Source organism: Stomoxys calcitrans, chromosome 2 (genome assembly GCF_963082655.1).
Source record: "Stomoxys calcitrans chromosome 2, idStoCalc2.1, whole genome shotgun sequence".
In the NCBI taxonomy this organism is placed as follows: domain Eukaryota; kingdom Metazoa; phylum Arthropoda; class Insecta; order Diptera; family Muscidae; genus Stomoxys; species Stomoxys calcitrans.
In genome coordinates, this window is record NC_081553.1 from 234,774,337 (window position 1) to 234,801,323 (window position 26,987).

Consider the following 26,987-nt stretch of genomic DNA (forward strand, 5'->3'; position numbering starts at 1 on the left):
AGTATAATAATATCGTCTGCATAGCAGACGGGTTCAAATCCCTCCTCAGTCAACATCCGTTATAGGTCATTTATGGTGGTCACCCATAGGAGTGGCGAAAAAATGACCACCTGTGGCATGCCCTGTGCCACTTTCTCCCTTATTTTTATGCCATGTGACACACAATTTATCCACCTGTTCCTTAGCATATAGTTTATCCAGTCTCTAAAGACCGGGTTCACCCGGCACTGGACTAAGGATTGGATCAGAGTGTCGGTCCGCACATTGTTAAAATCCCCCACGATGTCAATGCATACTGCCAGTGTGTACGTTTAGGCATCGAAGGATTCTTCTATTTTATGCACAACCTCGTGCAGGGCAGTCTCCACCGACATTCCCTTGACATAGGCATGCTGTTTGTATTTGACCAGTTCGCTGGATGTCATATTCTTTATCATGGTGTCCACAATACATTCCATGGTTTTGAGTAGAAAGGACGTAAGGCTTATGGGTCTGTAGGCCTTTGGTGTCGCATAACTTGCCTTGTCGGGCTTGGGTATAAACACTACCCTTGCCTCCTACCAGGCTTTCGGAGTATATGCAAGTCCTAGGCACGCTGTGAAAACTTTGGCCAGACGAGACGCCAGATACTCTGCCTCTTTCTGTAGTAGCCATATCCAAATCTGAACCGATTTCTATAAAATTTACAAGTAATATCGAGAGTCATAAGAAAATCCTTTCTGCCAAATTTCAATAGAATCGGCTAACAGATGACCATTTTATTGCTGTATTACTGCAAATAGGACGAACATATATATGGGAGTTATATCCAAATCTAAAGCGATTTTTATGAAATTTACCCGCAATATCGAAAGTCATAGGAAAAGCCTTCCTGGCAAATTTCGAGAGAATCGGTTAATAAATGACCATTTTATTGCATTATTACTGCAAATCGGACGAACATATACATGGAAGCTATATTCGAATCTGATCCGATTTTTCCCAATTTCAATAGGCTTCGTCTCTAGGCCGAAAAACATGCCCGTTCCAAATTTGAATACGATCAGATGAAAACTGCGACCTGTACTTTGTACACAAATTAACAAGGACAGACGGACAGACAGACGGACAGACAGACGGACGGACATAGCTAAATCGAATCATAAAGAATCAATGGGTCTCTCTCTCTTCCTTTTGGGTGTTACAAACAAATGCCCTAAGTTATAGTACCCTGTACCACAGTAGTGGTGTAGGGTATAATTAAAGTCTGACAAGATTAAGACATAGCTTCTATTTGTTAAAAGTTGTCGGAAGATTCGGTGGTGTAGGGTATTATATGGTCGGCTGCGCCTGACTTGAGCCTTTCCTTACGTGTTGAATTGATAATTGAAGAAAAATTCCTCACATCACTAATAGACCAGTCTGTGAATTCATGTTCTGTACCAGACAATATCCACCCTTCTCTTGATTTAATACACATTTGGTTTCCTTTTTAATTTTAACGAGCAGGCAATAGGATTATTCTAAGCCTATTTACATTTAAATTGAATGAAAGATTTAAAAAAGTATACTACCAACTTTTAGCATTGATTGACTTTGAATAGCACCGCATAAGACTGCCAAGGTGAGCCTCCAAACCAAAGTCAAGTTTAAAATTCAATTAAACTTGCCATTCATAGATGTCAATAGTCCACAAATAAAATGAAGGACATTTTCAAGCACTGGCTCACATAGAGACACACATCCGCGTAAGGACAAATTAATATGCACATCCTTTGTGACAGCTGCAATCGTTTGTTGTCTCATTGAGTGAGTTTTCGTGAAGAGTGTAAAGTATTCATGGAATTTTGTTATGGTCTTAGCATTTGAATAACCCGAGTAGCTGTCAAAGATTTGTAAGGGAATACCCGACATACAGGGTGGCTGATGAAAGCCGCTACCAAAAAAAAATGTAATAACTTTTTTTCTATTTAATAATAATAATTTAATAATTAATTTAATTAATTAATTAATTAATTTAATTAATAATAATTTAATAATTAATTTAATAATTTAATTTAACATGAATAAAAGAAAAATGTATTCCATACACCGAAAAAAAAATGTAGCAATATTCATCATTGTAGCAATATTCATCAGCCACCCTGTATATTCTATTTATCATCCATTTAAACAAGTCTAGTAGTATGGTGGTGTGTGTTTGTGTGTGTGTGTGTTTCTTTTAGCCTCTGTTCGGCTATGTGTGTGCATGTGTAGCGCTATAATTCTTAATTTTGACATAAAGCACGTATGTTTTTTGTACATTTTTTATACTCAAGAGTCCATTAAAAAAATATTCTAGTCGTTGAATCCTCGTTGAGTCCTTGACAACGAAGTACTCTTTTCCGTTGCCTTTCATGTTGGAGTGTGTTGAGGAATTTCTTGGTTTCTTGTAGTACTCGCGTTTGATGCTCGCAGTTGTTCTGCCGCTGCAAAAAAAAGGTGACCAACTGAATGGAAACTAAGCTCGGCATGCCGAGCACTGCATATGATGCCATACATTTCCAAGGTCTCTGGCAACTCCAACGATGTGGGATTATGCGAATGATAACCAAGTTAAAATCTTAGATGATAAAATCATCTCCAAACATGGCCAGGAAGATTCATGATATCTGTTGAAATGAAGAGGGGCTTGTCTCTCTTTGGTATCCTCTGCTTGTGCGAGCACTGCGAGCATGATTTTAAATGTCATTTATTCTTGTTGCCGATTTGAGAAAGCGAACAAAGCGGGATATGTTAACATGGAAAACGAAGGTGAATGGTGAAACAGGCAAAGGAAACGCATCTCCGTCTCGCTTTGCCTTCAAATATGCTCTATTTATACATGAAATCAAAGGTATGGCGTTTTATTTCTAACACAGTTGGCTTGGCCGGGTGGGGTTTAAATATTTTAGATTTGATTTAAAATGTTTGCATAATTCCTTAACAATTTCGAACAGGCACAGGCATATAGCACAAATGAGAAGCAATTAAAGTATCTTAAAGTTAGGTAAATGGGAATTTGCTCATGGATATACCGATGTGATAAGTATACCCAGACAGAAGCCTTGTCCGTCCGTCATTCCATGTTAAGTGGTATACCAAACACTACAGATTGAAATTTTCATCCCATCGTATTTTGGTACAGCCTTGTTATTTGGCTTGTAAATAAGTCCGAATCAAATTGTAAGAAATAGTTTAAAATTTGGGTATAGAAGTTCCCATATACATACACATAGGTAAATGTAAATCGGGCGATACATATATATATGGAAGCTTTATCTTAAACCAAACCGATTTCTATGAAATTCATCAGCAATCTTAAGATCGGTTATATAATTCTTTGCGCCAATTTCTTCCTATTCCCTTGAAATTTTCACAGATTGTGTAGGCTGGTCTGGAAAGAAACATAGGCTATATGATTTTTTGATATCGGGAGGGGGGCGGACCCTCCCCTTACCCTAAAAGTACTGCCCAAAAATGAAAGTCGACCGATCGGGACTATATGGGATTCAAGTGAAAGGTATTCAAGAGTAGAGTACGAAACCTGAGGGGCCGCCCCAGCCCCAAAACCACTCAAAATAGGTTCATTTGACGATTATGACAATATGGAACTCAAATGAAAGGTATTCGGGAGTAGATTACGAATATGGTCAGGAAATAGTAGGCTTTATGATTTTTTCATAACGGAATATAGGATGTATAATTTTTAGATATCGGGTAGAGGCGGACCCTCCCCCGTTACCCGAAAGGAAACAAAGGCTATAAAATATACTTTTTTTACACTTTTTTTTCTAAAGCAAGCTAAAAGTAACAGCTGATACCTGACAGAAGAAAGAATGCAATTACAGAGTCACAAGCTGTGAAAAAATTTGTCAACGCCGACTATATGAAAAATCCGCAATTACTTTTTGGGCAACCCATATTTTTAATCCGATATGGGCAGTAGAAATCCACACTATTTTTGTTCTATCGTAGGAAAATCTTTCAAGGTTCTATCTCAAAATCGGTTCAGAATTTCGGGAAATTTGCAATACTGGTGTATGTTATATGCATTAGTCAACCGTAGTTATTAAAGTTTGAGCATATTTACTCGCTAAGGTCCATCAAAATTGGTTCAGAACTGGATATAGCTCCCACATTGTACTTATAGGGTAGGTGTAGGGTATTATAAAGACGGCACCGCCTGACTTTTGCCCTTCCTTTCTGGTTTTTATATATTGTAATAAATTTTTCAAATTTTTTTTCCAATTTTTAAACAAATGGGGCTTCATATATGACAAAAAAAAAAAACCAAATCATTTTTCAAAAATTTCAATTCCAATAATTTGTCGAATTTTTGCTCTTTGTCAGATTTTTATTCTTTTGATGGCCAAAACTTTTCTTCAAGTCATACCCTTTATGTGGCAAAAAAAACTATTGGACTGCCCAAAAAGTAATTGCGGATTTTTTAAAAGAAAGTAAATGCATTTTTAATAAAACTTAGAATATACTTTTTTACACTTTTTTTCTAAAGCAAGCTAAAAGTAACAGCTGATAACTGACAAAAGAAAGAATGCAATTACAGAGTCACAAGCTGTGAAAAAATTTGTCAACGCCGACTATATGAAAAATCCGCAATTACTTTTTGGGCAACCCAATATTTTAATATAATCGATTCATCCACTAAGTATAATATATGCTCATAAATATCATATTGGCATACTTTTCAGCTAATATGCTCCTTTTATTTTTAGCTCAGTGTTTGGGTATTTTTCTATCCGTTTGTAGATAATGGGTTTTTTGTCCCCGTTGGTGTATGATGTACCTATTTTTAAAATATTTAAATGGATTTTAAATGAACTTGGCAGGAATACTAGGCAACAAGCTTTAATTAATTGATTTTTTCAACAACAGCCCCAGGAATTTTGTGCATGGTGACCTTAAAAAAAATTAATCAAGCTTTGCGTTGTTAGTGAAAGCTGTATGCATCATTTTTCCTTTCTTGCCTCTGGTACAACATCAATAACAGATTTATTAAAGTCCCTACATTGTAGCAGGCCCATGCTTTTGTATGGAATTAAATTTCTTTCATACCAAATTTGGATATCCCCTTGGCTGTCATGGTTTGTTGTCAAATATATATTTTTTTCTCATTCTTCCCCGCCAAATAGCTGGGTTTGGCTGCTTTTGCTCATAGTTGTATGCCTTCATTGTATCGCATCGTATCGTATCGCTGATACGCTCTATGGAACCATTGAGTATGACATGTTAATAATACGCCACCGAATCCCCTCGTTTGATAAACAGCCATTAAAGCTTTGCCCGGCTCACCACTCGTTCAACACTTGATTAAATTTTCCTGCTCTGCGAGGAGAACAAATGGTTTATGCACCATACTCTCAGCCTCCGGAACATTTTAAATTATTCAACATTAGCCACATTGGCAGGCGCCGCAACTGGTGGAGCTACTTCAAAGTAAATGGTCATCCATGGTGTGCTTTTTCGACGGCAGAGTGAGGGCCTACTGCGTGCCAAAGCAAGGGACTTGAAGTGCATTGTTATTGTTGGCATTAGAGGGCCATAAAATATGCATACTTTGTTTTCGCTCGTTGATGGAAGTGTAATGTCATGTTAAGGCCATTTTGGACTAAAATGTTAGAGCGTTAACGAGGCTGGAGGACAGAAAATGGCGCTATTATTACTCTTATGGCTCACAAAGGCCGCACACACACACACACACACAGATGTTAGTTCTCTGGAGGCACAACACAATGTTTTCCATTTTTAATATTAAAATTGAAATATAGTTTGCTTTTCATTATGGCCTTTTTATTGGGGCAAGACATTGATTGAAATTTCGTTGTTGTTGTTGTTGGCTATATAATGCGAAATTCACTTTGGCCAAAGAAATATGTAATGCTTTTAAACGATGTAATCAATCAATGTAACGTTTTTCACTACATTAAACCCAAAAAAAAAATTTATAAAAAATATATATACAAGAAAAGTGTTTTTAAACTTAACAAACTGACAAACCGGCCCCGTTCCCCTCTTTCGATAACCCACTTTAGCAATTTGAGATGTCTGCAGAAAAAACGACGCTAATGTGTACAGAAACGTTCAACAATCAGCACTCAGGACTACCCAGCCACCGCCCACTCTTTGCACCTCTCCACATTGAGGGGGACAATTGAGAACCTCTTTTGTCAAAGCATCAACAACAAGCGAACCTTGTCGCAATGGCCAGCACAAAAGTTACAAAAGTCCATTCAATTGTCTCCCTTCAACAATGAGTCTACATCTTTGGCCATTAACATATCCACCACTCGCACTGCATTGTTTGGGAAGGGCCCAAGGTGGGCCCGATATGGCTCCACAAAATATGGAAAATCTTTGTGTTTGGCGACATTGCCATTTGTTTATCCAGCTTCAATGTGAGCCAAGCAACTTCAGTTAGCTGAGTGTGCCTGTAAGCATTGTGGCCAACCACCACTGTTACCATCAGCATACAAACTCGACTGAAAGATGAATCTCCTTGGCTCTGCGATAAAAGTGACTTTGGAGAGTAAATCATAAACTCTATTGGCTTCAATAGACACTTGGGGAAAAAAAGATATATCTATTGAGCGTTTGACACTTGGGACAGGTCAATTACATTTGCCTTTACTATTTATTCAATGGCTACTATTTTCTCAACGCCTTTGATACATTGAGCTTTAGTGAAGTGGCAAATTTACTGTAATATTCTCAAACGCTTTAAAGGTGACTTATCTTAAAGGGTTAATATGTTCATACTGTCATGGACGCTACCACTTTATAGTTCCATGCACAGCCTTGGAGATTCCGAAGACTTGTTGCCAAAAGAATTTTGAATATGAATCTACTCTAGCAGTGCGAGGCATCTTGTTCGATGTTGTGAATCATAGATTAGGATATTATGGAAGAGGAATATACCAAAAGATCGTCTTGATACCCAAAGTCCTATTACTATTCCTCAATCTCTTGTATCATTCAGCCAATAGTTTTTGTACCGAATAACTTTTCTCTATCTTTTAAAGGTACGTTAACGCACTTTCGAAAACCATTGAGGTGTTAGCTGAAAACCTTGAGTTTGACTGCATTTATCCCCACTGAGATTCTCTGAGATTGCCCGAAAGAAGAAATTTCCGTGTATCATATTTCTTATCAGACAAAAAGGCAGACATTGGGAGAGGAAATGAAATGAAAGACTATCGGATCGGCAGTGCTATGACACCATCGGCAGATATCACCATTGCTAATGGCCTTGTGGGACAAATGTGGTCTTATCTTGTTATACATACCACCGCAGTAGGGGATATATTCACTTAGTCATTTCTTTAGCAAAAAATCGCAATATCAATTTCCGACCCTACAAAGTATATATATTTCGGATTGTAGTAAAATTCCAAGACGATTTAACGATGTTCGTTTGTCTGTCCGTCCGTCTGTTGTAATCACTCTAGAGCCTTCACAAATTGAGATATTGAGCTAAAATTTGGCTCAGATACGCCTTTTTGATGCACGCTGGTTAAGGTCTTCAACGGGCCAAATCGGACCATATTTGGATATAGCTGATGTATAGACCTTTTTTCCGATAAAGGGTCTAATGCCCATAAAAACGTGTTATTTTTCATCCGATTTTGCTGAAATTTAAAACAGTGGGTAGTTTAAAAACAGTGAGTAGTTTAAAAACAGTGAGTAGTTTAAAAATATCTATCTTCCCGACAACTGACCCAAATATGGTTCATTTCGGACTATGTTTAGATATAGCTACCATATAGACCGATCTGACCGATAAAGGGTCTCAAGCCCATAAAAGCCCTATTTATTACCCGATTTCGGTGAAATTTTGAACAGTGAGCAGTTCTAGATCTCCCGACATCTGACCTAAATATGGTTTAGATCGGAATATATTTAGATATAGCTGCTATATATACCGATCTCCCGATAGTGGGTCTGCAGGCCATAAAAGCTTTAGTTCTTGTCCTATTTCGCTGAAATTTGTAAGCCTCCCAACATCCGACCCAAATACTATACAGATCTGACTATATTTAGACACAACAATCATATAAACCGATCTGCCCATAAAGGGACTGAAGCCCAGAAGGCTTTATTTATTACCAGATTTCGCTGTAATTTGAAACAGTGAGTTATTTTTAGCCTCGTGATACCCGACCTTAATATGGTTCAGATCGGATTATATTTAGATATAGCTGCCATATAGACCGATCTGCTGATGAGGGGACTGAAGCCCATGAAGGCTTTATTTATTACCAGATTTCGCTGTAATTTGAAACAGTGAGTTTTTCTGAGCCTTACAATATCCGATCTTAATATGGTTCGAATCGGTTTATAATTGGATATATCTGCCAAAGAGGCCAACGTTTTGTTCTACAAAATTGAATAGTGACATATATATTAGACCACCCAATTTCCGTGCCGAATTTGGTTGCTTAAGTTATACAATTTTCACGGCATTGTGACGAAATGGGATTTACATATATACCCGATATTGGATACCCATACATATATATGGGTATCCAACGCCTTTTTACTTGTTATACCCTCCACCATAGGATGGGGTATACTAATTTCGTCATTCTGTTTGTAACACCTCGAAATATGCGTCGAAGACCCCATAAAGTATTTATAAGTCGATCTAGCCATGTCAGTCCTTCCTTCCGTCCTTCCGTCCGTCCGTCCGTCCTTCTGTCTGTCGAAAGAACGCTTACTTTTTAAGGAGTAGAGCTATCCGCTTGAAATATCGCACACATACTTCTTATTGATGTAGGTTGGTTGGGATTGTAAATGGGCCAAATCGGTCCATGTTTTGATATAGCTGCCATATAAACCGATCTTGGGTCTTGACTTCTTGAGCCTCTAGAAGGCGCAATTCTCATCCGATTTGACTGACATTTTGCACATAGTGTTTTGATATCACTTCTAACAACTGCGCTAAGTACGCTTCAAATCGGTCCATAACCTGGTACAGCTGGCATCTTGGGTCTTGAATTCTCGAGCTTTTAGAAGGCGAAATTCTTATCCGATATGACTGAAATTTTGCACATAGTATTTTGATATCACTTCCAACAACTGTGTGGAGTATGGTCCAAATCGGTTTATAACCTGATATAGCTGCCATATAAACCGATCTTTGGTGTTGACTTCTTGAGCCTCTACAGGGCCCAATTTTCATCCAATTTGACTGCACGTGGTGTTTTGGTATCACTTCCAACATTTATGCGAAGTATGGTTCAAATCGGTCCATACCCTGATATAGCTGCCATATGAACCCGTCTGGGATCTTGAGTTCTTGAGCCTCTAGATAGCGCAATTCTCATCCGATTTGGCACAGATTTTGTACAACAGCTTCTCCCATGGCCTTCAACATACGTGTGCAATATGGTCTAAATCGATCTATAGCTTGACACAACTCCCATATAAACTGATCTCCCGATTTTGCTTCTTGAGCTCCGAATCGGACTATAACTTGATATTGCTTCTTCTCTGTCCATATTCATTACTCTTTGTTTGCCTAAAAAGAGATACAGCGCAAAAAACTCGACAGATGCGATCCATGGTGAAGGGTATATAAGATTCGGCCCGGCCGAACTTAGTACGCTCTTACTTGTTTTTTGTTTTATTTTCCTAGAAAAAGAATTCTTTAAAATGAAAAGAGAGGATTTTAATAAAAAGGTGTCTTTCGATAAAACTTTAATGAGATTTTTCATAAGGATAAAATTTCTATTAAATCTAGTTCTATGATAATGATCATCATTACAGCAAAATGGTCTTCTTTTATATGCCTTCTCAAAATAAACCATTAATTTATTTCATCATTTGATCAATTCTCCAACACAATCTTTAATCTCTAATTTGACTAAATCTATTTTCTACGATTTACGTCTTCCCCAAAAATAAAACCGAAATTGTTGACCTGCCATGTGCGTTGAAAACATTTGAATACGAAAGGATGTTGCTCGGTATAATTGAAACGTAACCCTTGAGTCTTTCGCTGAACTTCCAAGTAGTTCAAGTTGCATAAAATTTTTACGAATGAAGGAAGATATGATAGAGTCAAGAAATGAATGCTGCTGCAAGCAACATAGATTCTGCCACAAACCCAACACAAGAAAAACTGTCTTGCTAAGGTAATAGTGTACAAGTATGGTAAGTTGAGGCTCTATAGTTTTGTCTCAATGCCTAGGGAGGGCTAGGCAGCGTGGAGCTTGGAAGGAAATCTAAGGAATCACTTACATACAGACATACACCACAAAACAAACGAACAAAGTTGAAGCCATGATGACCCAACAACATATCAGCCATACAAATGAAGGCGAATGGCTTCATTGTATAGTCGTAGATAAAGAGCACAAATAACACTCACACACTCACACACAGCACTGTATGAGTAGCAGCTAACTATTGTAAGCAAGAATAAAGATAGACAGACACATGTGTATGAAAGCACCCGTCTTCATCAAAGGTGTAGTGTACTCCATTGCCCATAGAGTCGTCTGCTGAATGAATGTAAATGACGTAAGTCAGAACCCTTTGGCCAGTTCATTTTTCACCAAGAGAAGAAAAAAAAATTGATATGTATATTTAAATGTAAATCCCTACAGCTGGCTGGCTGGCTGGGGCAGATTTATTTTCTCCTGACTCATTGAATTGTTGAAGATATTTACGATTCTATTTGTGTTTGGGCCTAAATGGCAATTTAGTTTATTTTTATTCAATCCCCTTTTGATTAAGTCCATCAATAGATTTCAATTTCTTTCATTCATGTTGTTCTTTTAATTAAGGTAGGGGGCATTCGAAGGTTAGATATGGTAATGAATGTCAGTGAGTCCTTACCTGAAGATTGTTTCAATAGAAAAGTCCATATATAGATTATGAGCATTACAAAAAAAAGCCAATTTCGATGAGTTTTTATCAAAGTTAGTTTTAGTATAATAGGGTAGGTCTTTTCTTTCTCTGTAATGAAGATTAAGACAAACTGTCAAGGAAAAATAAATTACATTAAATGATAGAATGGACCTTAACACGCTACTTGCATATTCTAGCTAAATCGGTTTAAATTTGCGCTCAAGAAGTCCAAACGATTTATATGGGTGCTGTACCAGTTGGTGAATAGTTATAGGCCATACTTGGCACGGTTTGTGGAAGTTATGATAGAACACTACGTGCAAATTTTTGTCAAATCGGACGACATGACGGCTTTCAGGGCCTCACGATGCTTAAACGGGATGATCTATATCAGGTTATAGACCGATTTGCATAGAACTTGGAACGATTGTTGGTAGTCATAACAAAATAAAATTTCGTCCACATAGGCTACATTGGCGGCTTCCAGGGCCTTAAGATGTCAAATCAGGAGATCGGTTAACTCGCAAGCTCTATTGGGCTATGGAATGATTTTGACAATACTTTGTACGAATGTTGGAAGTCTGACAAAACAGTACATGCAAAATTTCAGCCAAAATATTCTCTAGACACAGAATTTGGCTCAGGTTTGGGACCCTCTGAATTATTTTTCTAAAGACAAAACAACTTAGAATTTTTTATAAATAAAATAAATAAATAAATTTTTTATGTTTATATGACAGCTATATCAGGTTACAGACCGATTTGACCCATACTCGGTACAGTTGTTGGAAGTCATAATAAAACAACTTATCCAAAATTTCAGCTAAATCGGATAATAATTGCATCCTCTAGAGGCTCAAGAAGTCAAGACCCCAGATCGGTTTATATGGCAGCTATATCAGGTTATGGGCCGATTTGAACCATACTCAGCACAGTTGTTGGAAGTCGTAACAAAACACGTGGTGCAAAATTTCAACCAAATCGGATAGGAATTGCTGCCTGTAGAGGCTCAAGAAGTCAAGACTCCAGATCGCTTTATATGGCAGCTATATCAGGTTACGGACCGAATTGAACTATTCTTAGCACAATTGTTGGAAGTCATAATAAAACACATCATGCAAAATTTCAGCTAAATCGGATAATAATTGAGTCCTCTAGTGGCTTAAGAAGTCAAGACCCCAGATCGGTTTGTCAAAATCTGTTCAGATTTATATATAGCTTTCAGGGTCTTTGCTGACGCATTAATTAATTAACCGATCTTCTCATAATTTTGAATAATGATTTCGTCTATGCCTCCTACCAAAATGCAAATTGTTTCACGCAAAATTTCAGCCAAATGGAATAATAATTGCGCCCTCTATCGGCTCAAGAAGTCAAGATCCGAAACCGGTTTAGATGGGAGTTATATCAGGTTTTGAAACGATATGGGCCATACTTCGTACAGTTGTTGATGGATAAATTAAAACACTTCATGCAAAATTTTAGCCAAATCGGATAATAATTGCGCCCTCTATCGGCTTAAGAAGTCAAGATGGGAGTTATATGAGGTTTTGAAACGATTTGGGCCATACTTGGCGCAGTTGTTAGAATTTAGAACAAAACACTTGGTGCAAAATTTCAGCCAAATCAGATAATAATTGCGTATTGATCGGTTCAGATTTGGATATAGCCTCAATATCAACTGATTTCAAGTCCGAAATGGGCTAAAATTTGGCATAAAGACTTCTGCTTTGGTTTTCAACACCCATGCCTAATATGACCCGAATCGGTTTATAAACTGATATAGCCCCCATATAGATTGATCTGAACTTTTAGGTTTTTGAGCGCTTATACGGCTCTACTTTTGTTCGATTATGTTGAAATTTGGCACAAAGACTACTGCTTTAGTTTCCAATACCCGTGCCGAGTATGGTCCGAATCGGTTTATAAATCGATCTGAAGTTTTAGATTTTTCAAGGCTTAGACACCTCTATTTTTGTTCGATTATGCTGAAATTTGGAGGAGGCCACCATAGCGCGGGGTTAGCATGTCCGCCGATGACGCTGAACGCCTGGGTTCGAATCCTGACAAGACCATCAGACAAGGAGGAGGCCCCTTATCATTGAGCTTAAACTTGAATCGGACTGCACTCATTGATATGTGAGAAGTTTGCCCCTGTTCCTTAGTGGAATGTTCATGGGCAAAATTTGCAATTTTTGCTGAAATTTGGCACAAGAAATTCACTTCCGACTTCCCACATATGTGCCCCACATATACAAATCCTCAGCTTTGACTTCTGGAGCACCAAAAGACTTCAATTTTCATACGATTTGTCTGAAAGTAGGCACAAAGACTTCTGGTATTACATCCAACATTTCAGCTATGATTCTAATTTATCTAATTATCGTTACCCGGGTATGAATTCTTGAGTCCATAGCAGCCGCAATCATTTCCCGATTAGATGAGTGAATAATGGTACAGTTTTAGCGAAATCTTTGGTGGAGGGTACCCAAGATGCGACCTAGCTGAACTTGGTACGTATTTACTTGTTCTTAGTTCACTTTTGCTTATATTTAGTTCACCCTTAAACTGGAAAAAGAAACCTGAAGCTATTCAACATTTATTTAAACTGTTCTATAGTTAAAAAAAGAGAATATTTTTACCTTGAAACCTCATGAAAGAAAGGTTTTTCCAACAATATGGCCACGATTTCTTTTGTTGTTGAATTTCTTTGCCCTATTCGTCACTTGACTTACCTTCATGTGGGGACAGGGCCAGAGCAAAACGGTTTTATTAAAATCTCTTTGCAGTGCTTGGGCCAAATGGCAGTATCCGATGTTGAGGGATTTTTGCCCTTGTTTCATGCGGCGTGGCTGGCTTTGTTCTTTTTTCCCGTTAGACAAATCCTCATAACCTTTTCTGACATTATCATCAACGTCTGCATCGCCATCGCCATCATTTTCATTGGCACTGGCGTCTTTTTTGTTCCCATTTGCTGTCTTCGCTGGCCCTTTACCTTTGGGCTCGCTTCCATTTGCCTTTGAGTGGGCTGCTGCGGTTTCGCCATGTCTGTTCAGTGGTTGTTGTGGTTTTGGTGAAACTCCTTCATGAAGGTCATCATCACCATTGTCGTCGTCGTCGTCGTCGTCATCGTAGTCGAGATTAATGCCTGTATTTAGGGTCTTTACCACCGTCGTGTAATTGGGTTGCTCCAATAACTTGATGAAAGTTGTTAAATCTATTAAAAGATAAAAGAGATGAGAAAAAACAGTAAACAACAAGAAAACAAATAAGAACGGCCTCTGCGGGGTGGGGGGAAGGAGTAGAGGAAGAGGATAGCAAATCTATAAAAGCAGCAATGAAAATGATGATGATGATGAAATGTTTCGACTCAGCAGTTTGCCTAATGTCCTCTCATTTACAGCTTGTTTTTTTTTTTGTTTGTTTGTTGCTCGTATTGCTTCTTGCGCTTCCTTTCGAGCAGCCAAAGCAGAATCAAAACGAGGAAAGTTGAGAATTTGCCATGATTTCTTATCTTGTTTTCGTGTACTTTTCCCATTCGAATCCTTTTTTTATTATAGAACCTATTCGCAGCCTGCTGCAGGCCCCCTTTCCGGTGCCGGAAGTTGTTTCGTTCATATTTTTTCTCTGATTTTTCTATTTTTTTCGTTTGTTTTCCGGCAAAAAGATGTGAGCTGAGATTTTTATAACCTTTGATCCGCTTGCCATTGCCAACCCCCCCCCCCCAAAAAAAAAAAAAAAAAAAAAAAAATAATAAAAAAAGATATTTAATATCGCGCTCCCAAATATGCTGCAAATAGGATGATTTCCTTTTTAATTTACCATTACTAGGCCTTTAATTATAGACATCCGTTTCCATTTCTGCCCTTAGCAGGGTGTTTTGCCATCCACCCTTCAATCCCAGCCTGCTGAGAAAGTGCTAACTGAACGAGATTTTCTTAAATATGATTTATGTTATTATGTATAGCCCTAGTAAAGGCTTGTGATAATTTTAATAGCCTTTTTCTGGTGCCTCACTTAATGAATTCATGGAGAAATTTTAATTGTTAACGAGATTATGGTAAAAAGATAAGCTGTGAAGTACAAATGCCTCACAGCATATGTCGGGGGTGGATATTCTAAGAAAAGAATGGATGAGTTAATAAAGTGTCGTAGCGCAGACGTTTACAAGTCCACCTATGACTCTGAATGCTTGGGTTCGAATCTTGGAGAGAACATCAGAAAAAAATTATCAGCGGTGGTTCTCCCCTCTTAATGCTGGCGACATTTGTGAGGTACTGTACCATTTGATATGGCAGCCAAGTAAAATCTTCTCCCCAAAGAGTTCTCGCACTGCTGCACGCTGTTCGGACTCAGTTATAACTAGTAAAAGCGTACTAAGTTCGGCCAGGCCGAATCTTATATACCCTCCACCATGGATCGCATTTGTCGAGTTCTTTTCCATGCATCTCTTCATAGGCAAAAAATGGATAAAAGAAAAGATTTGGTCTGCTATTAGTGCGATATCAAGATATGGCCCGGTTCGGACCACATTTAAATTATATGTTGGAGACTTGTGAAAAATATCAGCCAATTCGAATAAGAAGTGCGCCCTTTGGGTGCTCAAGAAGTAAAATAGAGAGATCGATTTTTATGGGAGCTATATCAGTCTATACACCGATTCAGACCATAATAAACACGTATGTTGATGATCATGAGAGGATCCGTCGTACCAAATTTCAGGCAAATCGGATAATAATTGCGCCCTCTAGAGGCTCAAGAAGTCAAGATCCCAGATCGGTTTATATGGCAGCTATATCAGGCTATGAACAGATTTGAACCTTATTTGACACAGTTGTTGAAAGTCCTAATAAAATACGTCATGCAAAATTTCAGCCAAATCGGATAGGAATTGCACCCTCTAGAGGCTCAAGAAGTCAAGACTCCAGATCGGTTTATATGGCAGCTATATCAGGTTATATATTATCCGAAGGTAAGTCGATTATTCATGGCCTTCCTATTTCTAATTATATATGGAAAGCGCTAAAGATTTGAAGGAAACAGAGGCAATATAATTTTTTGATATCGATAAGGGGTTCGGACCCTCCCCCTTACCCCAAAAGTATTACCCCAAAATTAAAGTGGACTGATCGGGACAATATGGGATTCAAATCAAAGGTATTCAAGAGTAGAGGAAAAATTTCATAATAAAAGTTGGGTCCCAGTACCTGGGGGCCGCCCCAGCCCAAAAACCCCTTAAAATAGGTAAATTTGACAATCATGACAATATGGGACTCAAATGAAAGGTATTTGGGACTAGATAACGAATCTGGCATACAAATTCATGTGGAAGACAAAAGGAAACACTAGCCAGTCACGAATATCTGAGTACCATAGACTCTGAAAAACGGCAGAACCGTATAGACGTATAGACTGAAAAACGGCAGAACCGATTTTCTCGAAATTTTCGCATATTGTGTAGGTTGGTCTGGAAGGGCACCTAGGCTACATAATTTTTCGGTATCCGAAGTGGGACGGACCGGACCCTCTCCCCTATGCCAAAAACAAAACCGAAAATCAACAGTGGACCGATCGGGACAATATAGGTATCAAATGAAAGGTATTGGAGAGTACAATACGACTCTGGTATTAAAATTAGAGTCTTAGTACCCGTCGGCCCGCCCCAACCCCTGAACTCCCCCAAACAGACGTATTGGATGTTCATTTCAATATGGGGCTCAAATGAAAGATAGTTGGGAGTAGATTTCGAACAACTATGTGATACTTGGCTGAACCGATTTCTTTAAATTTTCATAGATGGTGTACGTTTGTCTGGAAGGAAACGTAGGCAATATAATTTGTAGATATCGGGTGAAGGCGGACCCTCCTCTTTAGCCCAAAAACGCCACCCAAATCCGAAAGTGGTCCGATGGGCACAATAAGGGCATTAAATGACAGGTATTGGAAACCAGAAAACGAAAACGTATTAAAATTTGGGTCCAAGTACCCAGCGGCCCCACAACCTCAAAAACTCCTCTAAACAGATATATTCGAAGTTCATGTCAATATTTAGATTAGAAATATAGCATAAAATATTAGGTCCAAGTAATCTGAGGTCGCCCACCCCCAAATACCCCCAAATGGGCGTATAAGCCGACCATGGCTATATGGGACTCAAATAGAAGGTATTAGGGGGTAGATTACGAATATGACATTAAAATTTGCGTTCAAGTCTAGGTGGCCCTTTTCCTCCTAAATATACATCAAATGAGTACTTTGACCCATTATGACAATATGGGACTCAAACGAAAGGTATTTGAGAGTAGAAGACGAATATGATATCCAATTTTGGAGCCAAGTGTTTTGGGGTGCGCCCTAAGCACCCCCTAAACTGAACTCCATTTCCGTTGGGAATAAAGAACGAATTTGATATCTATTTTCAGTGCATAGTGCCGGTGGCCGTCCCATCCCGAAAACACCTCCAAGCGATTCATGTCAGGCCAGTAGGCCATGGCAAAATGGGGCTCAAATTAAAGGGATTTGGAAGTGCAGCACGAATTTGATATCCATCTTTGAAATGTCTGAGGTGCCATCGCTTCCCTAATGAGAACATTACCCTAAGGAAGAACATTACCACCAGGAACCGAGATGGGGCAAATTCTTACACATCAATGAGTGCAGTCCTATTCAAGTTTGAACTCAATGATCCTTTTTTGATAGCCGAATCCGAACGGCGTCCGGCAGTGAGACACCTCTTTGGGGAAAATTGTTTAAATGACCATGCATGGCATTGTACCTCGCAAATGTCGCCACATTAAGAGGGAATAAACACCGCTTTGTGCAATGTTCTCGCCTGGATTCGAACACGCTCAGCGTCATAGGCTACAATGGCACGAATTCGTAATCCGCATTGAGGGCGCAGTATCCCCAGTCTACAAAGATATTAGAGAGTTAAAGAAGACGCAGCGAAGCGGTCCAAGTTCGGCTAGTATGAAATGATTTTCAGGAACTTTTAGCCTAATTAAGTTTACAACCTGGTATAGCCCCCATAAAAAAACAGATCAAGCAAAACCCTTTCGGCTTTCAGTCTTACGAAATTCGCTCATACACCATATGAGCGAATTAAATTAGTTGCTGAGCTATTCGTTTTATTAAATCTATCGATTAAGTAGGCAAGGCTAGGTCTTAAGGCACTTTTAGTTGTTGCGGCAGCTTTTATTTTAAAATTTATACCGCGATTCACTAATTAAATGCGGAAGCATACCTGGAAAAAACGTTTTGATTTTATTTTAAACAGCACAACATGCTCCGCTTCAATGAGAATTCGAAACTCCGTAGGCTGTTCAAGACTGTATGGGTATGTGTGGATGTAAATGCGTCTTTATTTTTATCCCTGAAATATATATCCTTGAGTGGAATATAATGCCACAAAGCCTTAGGCTTCCTCCATACAATTAAGCATAAAATGATGAAAATCGTTGCCATTTCCATTCAATTGTTGTAATTTGTTGCTGTTTTTTTAATTGCTCTCTTTAGGAAAATAGCATTTTTATGAAGAATGGAATGACACCCGAAACGCCCACACATTGCATAAATGAATGTTGTCTACCCCTCAACTCCCACGTTTTGCCAGCCATTGAATGTTATACAATATTTGTTCTTCAATTCCTTGGTAACAGACCAGAAAAATTCAAATATTAGAGAAATTTACCCAAACCAGAATGCTGCACATGACACCAGGACTGGAAAATGAAAAATGCCCACAGCATATTCCGAAATCATGACAACCTTTGCAACAGTCACCGACATTCACTTGAAACAATAACAACAATAAACCATTGCCCCCCATTTTCCCAGCTGCTGACCCGCTTCCGGCCCTTGAGACAATTTCTATTGATTGTTATCAATTCATCACAATAACCAGCAGCAAATGAACCTTCCCTTCCCCTGATATTTGAACTTAGATTTGCCATTGTGTTGTGCGTTCGAGTAAACAAATGGCAAAAACCAAAAAATAAATTTCAAAAATAAAGACCAAGACTTTGGCAGCAAATTGTAAATTATACGCAGCATCATTGCATGAATCTACAAGGGCTTAGAGTAGTTAAAGTATATTAAGGTGGAGGGAAGAAGTTTTGGACTGGTTCGATTCTTAGTCAGGCCAGTTGGGATAGTGTTTGGAAATAGGTGTAATAAAGATCGATTCCACGATTTAAGATCTAGGGCTCATAAAAACAGCATTTATTAACCGATAGGAAACAAAGAAGGAAGGGAAAAGTTTTCTGAGATGAACCTTGAAGTCAAGTGCGAGGCACTGCTGCCATAGGCACAGTCTTGTATTGACGGAACCCTAGTATTGCCATCTGGAAGATCATGTTACACGGATGGACCAAGCTAGAGGACAGAGTGAGCCCTGGGGTTTAGATTGAGAACCCAGGGACTGAGTTCTGTTTTAGACTGCCTGACGATAATACTGTCCTGCAGGCGGAGATCCGGGCGATCACGGAATGCGTGAGGTGGTGTGGTGCTAACGCGAGGACGTCGAGTGTGAACATCTTTATCAACAGTTAAATTGCCATAAGGGCAATAACAACCAGGACGGTAGGGTCACGAAGAAGGAGATTAACGCCTTCTCTGAGGATGGCAAAATCCGCATCGTTTGGGTGCCGGGCCATATCGGAGTAAGGGGAAATGAAAGGGCAGACGATTTAGCGGTGAAGGCCAGAGGACTGCCGTCTATAAGCTTGGTTAACCCGAAGCCTTTCGGTACGACGCAGTCCGAGTTAAGAGAGTGGGCGATGAATGCGCATGCAACATTGTGGAAGAGCGAGAACAGTCGATAGGAGGGACGAAAATCCTATGGGGGGATCCAGATCGTGAGAAGACGAGGCTATTACTGAAAGGAAGCAAGAAGGAGGTTAGTATAGCTATTGGTATCATAACGGGACACATGGGACTACGAGCTCACTTGTGTAAAATCGGTGCTGCAGGTGATAGCATGTGTAGAGCATGCGTGGAAGATGAAGAGACATTGGAGCATTTCCTTTATCATTGCCCGGCTTTCGCGTCTAACAGATACCGCCACTTAGGTGGAGACACAATACGAGACATGAACCAACATAGGAGAGTGGTATTGAAAACAATTAAGGATTTTGTAAATATCTAACTTAAAATTTTCTTTTTAGATGGAGACTGCAGGACAGTCTCCACCGACCTTCCCTTGATATGCTGCAGGCATGCTGTTTGTATCTGAGCAGTTCGCTAATTGCCATACTCTTTATCATGGTGTCCACAATACGTTCCATGGTTTTGAGTAGAAAGGACGTAAGGCTTATGGGTCTGTAGGCCTTTGGTGTCGCATAACTTGCCTTGCCGGGCTTAGGCATGAACAACACCCTTGCTTCCTGCCAGGCTTTCGTAGGCACGCTGTGAAGATTTTGGCAAGCGAGGCGCCAGATAGTCTGCCTCTTTCTGTAGTAACGCCGGAAATATCCCATCAGGTCCGGGTGATCCTCAAGGATTCCTTCACCATAAATTCCGTAATTATAAACCTTCGATCAACGTCATTATTCCAAGACATACATGTCCTCCGTTGTCTCTGTTCTCACTCCCATGTCGTCTACTAAAGTTTCAGTTTGGACAAACATTTTTATCTTGGCGGCGGCACTAACGCTATCGACCTGTTCGCAGAAAAGCTTCCAGGAGGCACGTTTTGCCGCTCTGGTAGTTTTGTTGTATTCCTTGAGCCGTGTGTAATACACATCCCAATAAACTTCCGCCTTTTTACGACGTGCTCTGTTAAAAAGTCTGCGGACCTCTTTCCCAATATTGCGAATCTCCCCGGTCATCCAGGGTTTTTCTTGGGCTGATTTCTTTTCCCGAAGGGAACAACTATCTTCGAAGGATCCCACCTGTGCAGTCGTAATCCTGTTGACATTCTCGTCAATCTATTCTATGCTTGGACAATCTAAATTATCTTGCCCAAGTCTTCTTTTGAGTAGCCTTCCGATTTTTTTCCAGTTGGTCTTCAACTTATTCCGAAAGCTTATCGGATTCAGCGCTGGCCGTGCTATTCTAAACCTAATGTAGCGATGGTCAGAGAAAGAGTGTTCCATGTTTCGATATAGCTGCCATATAAACCGATCATGGGTCTTGACTTCTTTAGCCTCTAGAGGGCGCAATTCTCGTCTGATTTGACTTGAAGTTTGCATATGATGTTTTGGTATCACTTCCAACAACTGCGTTAAGTATGGTTTAAATCGGTCCATGTTTTGATACAGCTGCCATATAAACCGATCTTGGGCCTTGACTTCTTGAGCCAATAGAGCCCGTAATTGTCATCCGATTTGGCTGAAATTTTGCACGAGGTGTTTTGTTATGACTTCCAGTAACTGCGCTATGTATGGCGCAAATCGGTTCATGTTTTGATATAGCTGCTACATAAACCGATCTGGGGTCTTGACTTCTTGAGCCTCTTGACTTCTTGAGACTTCTTGAGCCTTAAATTTAAATTTGACGTGCTTAGTATGGTTCAAATCGGTCCATGTTTGATATGGCTGCCATATAAACCGATCTTGGGTCTTGACTTCTTGAGCCTCTAGAGGGCGCAATTCTCATCCGATTTGGCACAAATTTTGCACAACGGTTTCTCTCATGACTTTCAACATACTTGTTTAATATGGTCTGAATCGATCATCGATCGAGCTTGATACAGCTTCCATATAAACCTATCTCTTGATTTTGCTTCTTGAGATCCTACAAGGCTCAATTCTTAGCCGAATGAACTGAAATATTACACAATGACCTCTACAATGTTCTATAACTTGATATAGCTCTAATAGCATAACAGTTCTTATTCAATATTCCTTGTTTGCCTAAAAAGCGATACCGCGCATAGAACTCGACAAATGCGATCCATGGTGGAGGGTATATAAGATTTGGCCCGGCCGAACTTGGCACGCTCTTACTTGCTTGAGGTTACTTTTTTGGTTTTTAGAGCGCACAACAAGCCGATTAGTGGCATGGGAAGGATTAATATCTGCACCCTCTTTTCAACCTAACCTAACCTAACCCGTCCCCCTTGAAATATAGACCCCCCGCCATACGAGCCGTATATGATCCAAATCAGATCATATAGCGCCATCTGCCTATACAGATTTTGGGCATCTTGTCATCAGTGCCAAATATGCTGGCCAGGTGGGTCCTAATTTGGATATAGCTGCAATGCAGACCAATTTTCTGATTTCAGGATTAAGCTCATAGAAGGCACATTTTTCTGTCGATTATGATGAAATTTGAAATATTTGTTGCAGACACTAAGCCACCTTCAGAAGGAGTATAAAAACTATTTTGGGTAAAAATGGTGACTTAGGCTACTATTGCCTCCTCGAATATAAGAAGAGCTGTCCCACTTAAACAGCCACATCATGGGCTTATATCAACCACACTCTCTTTTCTATGTAAATACGGTCTTGGTCAAATATGGATAATTGGAGCACTTTTGATATATGGTCTTCGTTTATTTAACCAATTAAATGTGAGTAAAATGACAAACAGAAGGACAGTGGCCACAATGACCCATAAAATTATCCCAAATTTAAGATTTGTATGCCCTACACGACTACTATGGTACAGGGTATTATAACTCAGTGACTTAAGACCCAAAAGGAAGAGAGATAGACCCATTGATAAGTATACCGATCGACTTAGAATCAATTTAGCTATGTCCGTCTGTCTGTCCGTCCGTCTGTCCGTGTTAATTTGTGTACAAACTACAGGTCGCAATTTTCATCCGATCGTCTTCAGATTTGGTATGGACGTGTTTTTCGGCCTAGAGACGAAGCCTATAGAAATTGGAAAAAATTGGTTCAGATTTGTATATAGCTCCCATATATATGTTCGTCCGATTTGCAGTAATAATGCAATAAAATGGTCATTTGTTACACGATTCTCTCAAAATTTGGCAGAAAGGATCTTCTAATAACTCTGGTGAATTTCATGGAAATCGGTTAAGATTTGGATATAGCTCCCATATATATGTTCGTCAGATTTTGGGTAATTTGCAATAATGTTGTCATTTGTCAACCTCGCCGAGATCCATCAAAAATGGTTCAGAATTGGATATAGCTCCCACATTGTACTTATAGGGTAGGTGTAGGGCATTATACAGTCGGCACCGCCCGACTTTTGCCCTTCCTTACTTGTTTTAATTTGTTATAGATTTCAATCTTCCTGTGTGGTTCTGTGTGATGTTCTATAACACATCCGAGTTGTGAAGGCCACCTTGGTATATGAAAGTCCCCCTCGTCCTGAACATCAACATGAAAACAGCCACAATTTTCTTGGAATTTCATTTTGCGTTTCAAGCAACTTTTGTTAATTGTAGTTGTTGCCGTTCGCTGTTACGGTGTATAGCACCTCGAATGATTTGAATATTTGCCAAAACAATTTTTAGAAAATAAATCAGTGGGCTTTGGCGAAAGCATATTTATTTATTGCTCTCGATGCCAAAAGATTTGACCACAGGCAAGACAGGATGAAATGAAAATTAAGGGAATTGTCCTTGGTGGTTGGCATTTCTATTTGTTTATGTAGGTAATGGAATTTTTTTTCAGTCCCTCTTGTCTTCAAAGAAAAAGAAGACAAAATTTAATTTAACAACCAAACAAACTGAAGTGGGATATTTTTGTGTCTATATTTTTTTGTTGTAGGTGTTGTGGTTGGGTTTTTCTTCTATAAATTTGCATATATAGCCAAAGGCAGAGAGTACAAGTCCCCAACATGGGGGACTTCTCTGTTACTAATCAAGTTTCCGATTGTTGTTTTTGCCATTCCCAATTAACAAGGACAACAATTTGCTTTCGCAGAAAGGAATTTGATTTTTATTTAGTTGCCTCTAATCCATCTACGAATAAACAAAAGTAATGCTGTTCAAGTAGGAAAAAATGTTGTCGGACTGTTTTTTGTCAACACCTCACTGTCTTTGATAATGAAGCAATGGAACTGAGACTTGGCATAGATCATTTTCTATGCACACTACCGTAGTATCATTTGGACAAGCAAATTAGTGCTGTCCGATTATTAGCTCCTTTCTTCAAGCTGAAGCCAAACAGTGCACAGTGGGATAGAGACGAAAAGAAACTAGTGAAAATCTGCCGTTAATTAACTTCCCAAAATAGGTGAAAAACTGCAATTTTCTGGAAACGAAAATTTAAATTGAAAAACTTGTTAGAGAAAAACGAATAGAGATATCTGAACATTTTTATACTCACCACCGCAAGATAGGGGGTATATTCATTTAGTCATTCCGTTTGCAACACATCGAAATATCAATTTACGACCCTACAACGTATATATATTTGGAATCGTCGTAAAATTCTAAGATGATTAAACGATGTCAGTGTGTCTGTCCGTCTATACGTCTGTCCGTCCGCCTGTTGGAATCACTCTATAGGCTTCAAAAATTGAGATACTCCGATACTCCAATGAGTGCACTCCGATTCAAGTTTGAGCTCAATGATAAGGGGCCTCCTTTTTATAGCCGAGTCCGAATGGCGTGACGCAGTGCGACACCTATTTGGAGAGAAGTTCACATGGCATAGTACCTCACAAATGTTGCCAGCATTAGGAGGGGAAAACCACCGCTGAAAATTTTTTCTGATGGTCTCGCCAGGATTGAAACCCAGGCGTTCAGCGTTATAGGCGGACATGCTAACCTCTGCGCCACGGTGGCTCATAATAAAACTATTTCCACAGCGTGCCTGGGACTTGCATATACTCCGAAAGCCTGGCTGTAGGCAAAGATGGTGTTTATATCCATGCCCGGCAATGCAAGTTATGCGACACCAAAGGCCTACAGACCCATAAGCGTACGTATTGTGGACACCATGATAAAGAGTAGCAAATCCAGCGAACTGTTCAAATACAAACTGCATGCCTATGTCAAGGGAAGTTGGGTGGAGATTGCCCTGCTCGAGGTTGTGTATAAAATAGAAGAATTCTTCGGTGCCAAAACGTACAGACTGGCGGTATGCATTGACATGGAGGGGGCTTTTAACAATGTGCGGACCCACTCACTGATTAAATCCTTAGACCAGTACTGGGTGGACCCGGTCCTTAGAGACTATATGCTAAGGAACTGGTGGATAAATTGTGTGTCTCATGGCATAAATATAAGGGGAAACTGGCACAGGGCCCGCCACAGGGGGGCATTTTATCACCACTCCTATGAGTGACCACCATAAATGACCAATAGGTCGATTGCTGACTGAGGAGGGATTTGAACTCGTTTGCTACGCAGACGATGTTAAACTACTTTTAAGGGATAATGATCCGAACCAGCTTTGCAGGGGGGCCGAAAGCGTCTTGCATATGGCATATGACTAGATATCCGACCCATTGAGGCAGCCACTGCGGCAATGAGACTTAAGGCTATGGGAGAATGGATTGAGAATGGGAGCTGCTCATACCATCGCGGTATAATCGAGGCGACGATAGGAAACCTGGAAGGAAGGAAAGAGGTTTCCGATCGGATACCTGAGATGAACCTTGAAGTCGAGTGCGAGGCAGTGCTGGCATCGGCACAGTCTTGGATTGACGGAACCCTAGTGGAAGATCATGTTACACGGATGGATCAAAGCTAGAGGACAGAGTGGGCCTGGGGGTTTACATTGAGAATCCAGGGTCTAAGATCTGTTTTAGACTGCCGGACCATAATACGGTGCTGCAGGCGAAGATCAGGGCGATCACGGAATGCGTGAAGTGGTGTGGTGCTAACGGGAGGAGGTCGAGTGTGAACATCTTTACCGACAGTAAAATTGCCATAAGGGCAATAACAACCAGGACGGTAAGGTCAGGAACAGTCTTTCAGTGTAAGAAGGAGATTAACGCCTTTTCTGAAGATGGCAAAATCCACATCGTTCGAGTGCCGGGCCATAACGGAGTAAGGAGAAATGAAAGGGCAGACGATTTGGCGGTGAAGGCCAGAGGACTGCAGCCAATAAACTCGGTTAACCCGAAGCCTTTCGGGACGACGCAGACTGAGTTAAGGGCGTGGGCGATGAATGCGCATGTAACCCTGTGAAACAGCGAAACGGTCGGTAGGACGGCGAAAATCCTATGGGGCGATCCAGATCATGAGAAGACGAGGCTATTACTAAAAAGAAGCAAGAAGGAGGTCAGTATAGCTATTGGTATCATAACGAGACACATAGGACTACGAGCTTACTGTGTAGGGCATGCGAGGTAGATGATGAGACGTTGGAGCATTTCCTTTGTCATTGATAGAGGGCTTTCGAGTCTAACAGACACCGGCACTTAGGTGGGGACACAATACCAGACATGAACCAACTTAGGGGAGTGGTATTGAAAACAATTAAGGTATTGGGGTGTCAAATAAAACATATCGCGTTAAATTTTGTAATTCGGGCCAAAATTGTGGCTACTATAGCCTTAAAATGGCATATCGGATGTGGGAGCTATTTCTATATCTGATCCGATATTTTCATCAATATTGATTGCGTTCGTCTTTGGGCCAAAAGAGAGACCTGTGCAAGATTTTATAACAATCGGACAACAAATGCGACCTGCACCTTGATTACAAGAATACATGGGCTCACAGATGGACAGACGGACATGGCTAAATCGAGTAAGAAAGTGATTCTGGGTCGATCGGTACACTTGTCAATGGTTCTAGTTCGTCTTCGCTTCTTTTTCGCTTGCTAGCGTTGCAAACAAATGCATAAAGTTATAATATCCTGTACCACAGTGGTGGTGTAAGATATATTGGGTTGCCCAAAAAGTAATTGCGGATTTTTTAAAAGAAAATAAATGCATTTTTAATAAAACTTAGAATGAACTTTAATCAAATATACTTTTTTTACACTTAATAGCGATGTTATAAGCATTTTAAAAACGTATACTCAGTCGCTTATTATCTTTTCCCTTCAAAAAGCGTTTAATAAATAAAACCATTATGCCCTTAATGAGATCCCAATTGCAAATTGTTTTCATTTTCATTCATCCACTGCCACATACAATCCCCAAAAACCTGCTGAGCCAAACTTTGCTGGAAGAATCATAGGACGATAAGTCAAAGCAACTAGAAGTAAAAACTTACCGTCGTCGCCTATGAAATCAAC

The 26,987-nt window shown here is 39.7% G+C and overlaps 1 protein-coding gene across 4 annotated transcripts in view; it reads right to left on the minus strand.

The window, feature by feature from the left end:
* Window positions 1-26,987, minus strand: part of LOC106095623 (uncharacterized) — a 190,469-nt gene that overhangs the window by 111,979 nt on the left and 51,503 nt on the right. For all 4 annotated transcript variants that reach the window (XM_013262885.2, XM_013262884.2, XM_013262886.2 and 1 more), the window contains exons 2-3: window positions 26,966-26,987; window positions 13,605-14,086 (exon numbers count right to left, since the gene is read on the minus strand). The exon at window positions 26,966-26,987 is cut by the window's right edge. In XM_013262885.2, the coding sequence (XP_013118339.2) occupies window positions 13,605-14,086; window positions 26,966-26,987 (504 nt within the window). The remainder of the gene's footprint in view (window positions 1-13,604; window positions 14,087-26,965) is intronic.